The sequence below is a fragment of the Acomys minous genome (genome assembly GCF_964271855.1).
Source record: "Acomys minous genome assembly, chromosome: 7".
Lineage (NCBI taxonomy): Eukaryota > Metazoa > Chordata > Mammalia > Rodentia > Muridae > Acomys > Acomys minous.
The window spans coordinates 82775784-82782567 of NC_140488.1; the positions used below are offsets into that span (position 1 = coordinate 82775784).

A 6784-nucleotide genomic window follows, 5' to 3' on the forward strand; every position below is an offset into this window, starting at 1 on the left:
AGAGACAGGAACCAAGACAACGGTTGGCTAATTACAGACTTGCGTTTAAACAAACTGTGCAGAAACTTTCCCTCCGAATTAACTCAGAAAAGGAGGATTTCGGAAGGTTTGACTCCAAGTAAGATGTAAGGGCAGAGGGAATTGACTTAAATGCACTCCATTTATTAAATGTACTAGCGTCTATGAGAATGAAAAACTACACATCCCACATCACAGGGGGCGCCAGAGAGGCGGGACTTCAAGTGAGCCTCTCTCCAAGGTCCTTCCCATAGAAATAAAGGTAACTGCCTTCTTCGCTGTTTGAGAACTAGGACGTGACAAGGAGCGCTTTCCACGGCCTGTGACTCCACAAAAGTGGGAAATAAGCCTCAGTTTCTGTCATTCAAGGTGAGGAGTTTCTGCTTGAAGCTGTGCCCTTTGATCTTAGTTCCTGTCCCTTAAGACTTCCCTTCACCATCAACCCAACTGCTCCCTTGTTCTCAATGTAGTCCCACTTCAAAGCGGAGGACTGGAGGACCGTTAGACCACTCTGCCCTTTCCATAGGCCCCCTGTTGCCAGACTTGGCCCACCTCAGAATAAAGCACTCCACCTCAATCCCTGGCACTGTCCCTCCCTTTCATCACACACACACACACACACACACACACACACACACACACACACACACACACACACACATACACACACACAAGCTCCGCCCTCCTCCCTCCTGTGCCCCGCTTCCCTGGCCACCATTTCTTGACTTCCTGATTTTTTCTTCAGTTGCGCGCGCCGTTTCAGAAGACAGCCAGTGGTTGAAAGCCAAGTTGTTTTTCTTGGTCTCTATGCTAACCAAAGAGAATAATGCTATTCTCGCCCTACTAGAAGCCCGGGTTTTATTTGCAATCTTGTCCCATCTCAAAAAACAGCCAAGGCCCACAAAAATATGTCCAAACTGTCAGTTTCGGCCAGTCTTAAAGAAAAGCTCCATTCCCTCAAGAAACTGCCCCGTTTAAAAGTTTGGCCCAACTCGGAGGAGAACTCCCATCTCAAAGTATAGAGCTTTTGCTCCATTTTAGCCACTGGAGAAAACACCTACATTTACCTCAGTGACCAACATTTTTATGCTGGTATTTTTAAATAATTTTATTTTTTGAGATTATAGTATCATTTCATCATTTTCTCTCTTTCTTTCTTTCTCTTTTTTCCCCTTCAAGACAAGGTTTCTCTGTGTGGCTTTGGCTGTCCTGGATTCGATTTGTAGACTAGGATGGCTTCGAACTCACATCAACCCACCTGCCTCTGTCTCCCAAGTGCTGAGATTAAAGGTGTGCACCACAACGCCTGGCTAATTTTCTCTATTTTCCTCTTTCCAAACCCTTCCATGTACCCACCTTGTTCTAGATACATAAATACGACATGATTTGTTATAGGCATATAATGTTGCATGCATACATGTTTATAGGGATGACTGTAGTCCAAACATGACCTGGACAAAAGGATGCCAACAGGTATGCTAATGTGAAAGGAGGAAAGGTCATAAGGCTACAACTGTAGACAAGGACTACAGCCAGTGACCACCATTTTTGTCTGTCTCTATGCAGCTTGAATAGTATCTTTCCCTTCCCTGCCACACATTCCCTTGTCCTCAGTCTCTGATGCTCCCACTGAAGAATCTACACCACACTCCCAGGAAGCTGAGCAGTAGTTGTGCCAGTGGAACACCCCAGAAAAAAATCCCCAACAATACCTCACTTTATTTTCAATTTATAGAAATATGTGCTTATAAGGGTCTCAAAAATGGACCAGTCAATAAAAAACGTGGAGCCAAATTTTACTAAAGAAAAAAAGCATATAATAACAATAGAAAAATTCAGAAAAACATAAGTGGAGATACTAAGACCCCATTTGAGAGTCTGAGAAAGCCAAGCATGGGTGTCCCATGGACATATGCCCTCTGTTCACACTTAACCAGATAACTGAAGCTATTGACATGAAGGGAAAGGATCCTTTACATCAGCAAAAGAGGCAACACTATGCTTTGTAGGGAACTGAGAGAAGAACTTGGGGTGAGTTTTGAGAAAATTACCAATATAGTCAGGCGGCCCACAGACTGACCCTGCCATCAATCCTTGGCAGTGCAAGCATTACTATTGTGTTAATTACTCTAATGATGGTCTTAAGAGTAATGAGATCCTTAGTGTGAATGGAAGGTCCTTTATTCAGATAAGTATTTGAAGTATAGTCAGAAATCCAGATAAGAACTCCATGGGGAGGAATCAGGGTACATCTCCCCTGCTTGGAGACTAGACTTTGTGTGCAGTAGTAGTGGGTCATGCCCTTATTTACTCCCATGCTATGAGGCTGTACCAGAAATAGTAGTCAGAAATTGGGTTAGAGAAGATGGCCTAAATATTTCTACAAGGAAGTTTAAGAACTGTCTGAGAAGAACACATACAAGAGAATATCACACAGAGACAGTTGCCTAGTGATGCAGGGAGAGGCTCAGGCTTTACAAGAATTGGCATGAAGCTTCTCACTGGAAACTGAAAGGGTCTCCACAACTTTGTCAGCTAGAAGGCATGAGTGTCAGCCCCCTGCATTCAGCCAAACCCAGAACAGGCAGGAATGATAAGCTATCACTTGAGACTTCCTCTGCCTTCTTACTTATGGAATAGGCAGTTGAGAACAGAAGGCCAGTAGCTTCCTAAAGTAGTGGAGACTGGGCCTCCAACCAGGGACGATGCATGGACTGGACCTGGGACCCCGACACAGATGTAGCCAATGGGAAGTTCAGTTGGTCATCATGTGGGTACCCTTTTAAGGGAAGTTGGGGGCTGTCTCTAACATGGACTCTACTGTCTGTTTTTGGGTTGGGTTCTCATGGTGGGGCTGCCTCATTTGGGCCACTGGGGAAGGGGATGACCTCAGTCCTGATACTACTTTATATGCTGGGGTGTGTGGGTAGTTTCCCTTTCTCTGGGGAATAGGAGGGGAAAAGGATGGGGCAAACAGGGAGGGAGGGTGGGACATGGGGAGAGGAGGGAAGGGGATTTGACCAGGATATAAAGTAAATAATTTTAATTTTTAAAAAGAAAAAAAAGAAGCACTTTGATGGAAACATATAGAAGATGACTTAAACACAAGGAGGATTCCACCTGATGAAATGCTCATGTAATTTCATTCTCTCCTCATCAGGCAACTGCATCTCCAGCATCCTGCCCACACATCTTGGTATTGTCCCTCATCATGCCTCGAGGTCAGAAGAGTAAGCTCCATGCCCGGGAGAAACGCAAACAGGCCCGAAGCGAGGCTCAGGCTTCTCAGGAAGCTCAGAGAAAAGCCCAAGAAACACCAGAGGCAGTTGAAGAGTCCCCTGATGCCTCCCAGACCCAGGCTGAGGCTGAGGCTGAGGCTGAGGCTGAGGCTGAGGCTGAGGCTGAAGCTGAAGCTGAGGCTGAGCCTGAGGCTGAGGTGCCCAGCACTCCCGAGGCGCCTCCGACTACACCACCGTCTACTCCACGTTTTCAGATTATTTCTTCCTCTGATTCAGATGAAAGTTGCTATGAGGAAAGTGAGCAAAGTAGGCAGTGGGCACACTCTGCTGGGGCCAGCCTATCCTCTGACGCTGAGCACCAAGCTCTGATAGAAAGAAGGGTGATGATGCTGTTGCAGTACCTGCTCTACAACTACAATTTGAAGCAGCTTACCACCAAGGAAGAAATGCTGAAGCTTGTCAGCAAGAAGCATGAGAGAGACTTTCCTGAGATCTTCAGGAAAGCTTCTCAGAAGCTCGAGGATACCTTTGCAGTGGAAGTGAGGGAAGTCAACTCCAGTAATTCCTCATATGACCTCATCAGCCAGCTGAAGCTCCCCAACAATGGGAGGATTCGTGCTGGCAGAGGCTTACCCAAGGATGGCTTCCTGCTGAGTGTCCTGGCTATCATCTTCGTTCGGGGGAATCGCACCAGTGAAGAAGAGATGTGGGAAATCCTGAAGAAGAAGCACATCTACCCAGGGAAGAAGCACCACATCTTTGGTGAACCCCGGAAGCTCATGACCCAGTATTTGGTGAAGCTGCAGTACCTGGAGTACCGCCAGGTGGCCAACAGCGATCCTCCACGCTATGAGTTCCTGTGGGGTCCCCAAGCCTACGCTGAAACAAGCAAGAAGAAAGTCCTGGAATTTTTGGCCAGGATCAACAAAACAACACCTGCTGTCATCGAAGCCCTTTACGAAGAGACCCTGGACGAGGAGGAGCAGAAGCAAAAAGGGGAAGAAGCCAGAGATGAAGATAAAGCTGATGAAGCTGCTGCCTAAGCCAGTCAAGTTACCAGCAGCTTCTACCACCCCTGTTGTTACTTGAAGTTTTCCTGTCAAGATAAGAAGACGAAGCATCAGAAAAAGATATTTTTTGAGTTAGTAGTTCAGTACACTGAGAATAGTAGGGGATTAAAACATGGTCAGGCCTAGTTTTCTTTAATTGCTTTCATTACTTAGTTTGGTAAAGTTAAATGTAATAAATGCAATGAAATGTTTTTCCCCGGCTTTTAAAAAGTAGATAAAATTCAAATGTTTATGAATTTGACTTTGTGTTTATTTACTGATATTTAATGAATCCATATTAAAAATAATGTCTTTAGAAGTCCAGATGAAAGTATAGTATTGGAAAGGTAATATAGTATTCCAGCCTCCAGTTTTAGAACTTTTGAGCCATTTTCTGCTACTGTACAAGTAAGACTGAATTTCCCATTGTGGCTTAATATAAAGTAAAAAAGGAGTAAGGTTTATGGCATTTCTTATGATAACAATCAAGTTGAAGTTCATTGAGCAAGGCATGTGGTGAATGTGGAGGAATGAAGTTTCCAAAACCAGATACAGTTTTCATCCACCAGTCATGTAGGTATGGGCCTAACTGGACTTAAAAATTAGTAAATTAATGCATGTGCTTACATGGTATGCCTTGGAGGTTAGGGACAAAATCCTATAAGATTATGCTAGTAGCTCAGGGAAAATATACAGTGGTGTTGGGGTGGGATTGAAGTGTATCACTATAATTGACATTTCATTTTTACAGTTCTGGATTCAGAACATTATAAGATCAAGGTAAATACTGACCCAGGTCCTAATAATGCTATCCTTACTTAAGAGTTTGAGGGGTGGTAAGAATAAGGAGGTAAGGGACAGAAAAAGGTAAAGGGCAAGTAAAGAAAGTGAAGGAAGGAAAATGGAGATAAGGAGGAAAGGAGGAAAGAAGTCAGTCAGGTAAAGGAGAAGAAAAAAGAGGAAGAGGAGGAAAGCACAAGATTGAGAGAGAGAAAAATTTACTCATCCTTGTTTTAGTGTAGCTAACATCAAAATCAGGGGAGTAGCTCTCTCACTGCATTCTAAATGGAATTGGTGTCTTCCTCAAACCCCTCCCCTAAAGGCCCAGGGATCTGTGTGAAAGAGGAAACAAAAAGATTGTAAGAGCCAGAGGTGGTAGGTAGTTAAGTCCAAGGAAACAGTCTTCTAGACACAACTGGAATGATACACATATGAACTCCGAGAGACTGTGCCAGTGTGCATAAGATCTTAACAAATTAAAATCAGATGGGTTCCCAGCATCAAGAAGTCCAAGCAGACTTGGGTCAAAAATGTTATTTGCAATTGATTCCTATTGGGAATGGGAAAATCAGTCTTCTCCAATGGGGTGTCACTGGGTATATCAACCATATTCCAGGGGAGGCCTCATGCCCAAAGGTAGTTGGGCAACACAAAATGGACTCCAGTTTGGTGTGTGAGGATGTAGGAAGGGACTTTTTGTTTCATTTTGGGTACTTTTATTGTTTTTCTTTTAATTTTGATTCTCTCCCTTTTGTTAGATAGAGACAGAAAGAAAGTCCATTAAGTTGGGTGGGTAGAGAGGTGGGAAGGAGTTGAGGAAGGAGAAAAACATGATGAAAATACATTTTATCAAAAAACTTTTTAAAATCTGGGGCTTCCTATTATAAACACTATTGAAACATAATTACCTCTAAAGCCCATTATTGCATTCTCATCACATTCCAGAAGAGGACTTCACTTTAATTTGGGGGATACACACTTTAAATCCACAATGACACTCTTATAAGTGACCAGGTTGGTGGATAAATGGAACACACATCACCATATGGGCAGGAAGGAAAGGTGCTTTTTTTCCTTTCTGTTTCTACTGCTGATGAAGTCAGTTTGAAAATCAGATGGTGGAGTTGGAGAGATGGCTCAGAGGTCAAGAGCATTGGCTACTCCTCCAAACGCCCCGAGTTTGATTCCCAGCAACCACCTGGTGGCTCACAACCATCTATAGTGAGATCTGGTCCCTCTTCTGGTGCATAGGTGTACATACTGGCAGAACACTGTATACATAATAAATAAATCTTTAAAAAGAAAAAGAAAAGAAAAACATTAATACAATGGAATACTATTCAGCTATTAAAAACAAGGAAATATTGAAATTTCCAGGCAAATGGATGGAAGTAGAAATGATCATCCTAAGTGAGGTAACCCAGACCCAGAAGGGCAGACATGATAGATAGATAGATAGATAGATAGATAGATAGACAGACAGACAGACAGACAGATATTATCTCAACATAGATATCCTCTGAGAGAATCCATCCAGTGGAGCATCGGGACAGATACTGGAACTGGAAGCTGGACTGTGGGTGGAGCTCTGAGAGTTGTAGGGAAGAGTTGGGGGAATGAAAAGTCCAGGAGGGAACAGGAGCTCAACAGGGAGACCATCAAGGCCTGAGGATCTGGACACAAGGAGGCCTGCACAAA

The 6784-nt window shown here is 43.7% G+C and overlaps 1 protein-coding gene across 1 annotated transcript; it reads left to right on the forward strand.

The window, feature by feature from the left end:
- Positions 1 to 285: 285 nt before the first annotated feature.
- LOC311601230 (melanoma-associated antigen B3-like) lies at positions 286 to 4300 on the forward strand (the record flags this gene model as incomplete). The annotated part of the gene is made up of 3 exons (XM_084788620.1): positions 286 to 387; positions 3179 to 3343; positions 3512 to 4300. The coding sequence occupies exons 2-3, from the start codon at positions 3230 to 3232 to the stop codon at positions 4298 to 4300; spliced, it is 903 nt and encodes a 300-aa protein (XP_084644746.1). The 5' UTR covers positions 286 to 387; positions 3179 to 3229.
- Between the last annotated feature and the right edge of the window lie 2484 nt (positions 4301 to 6784).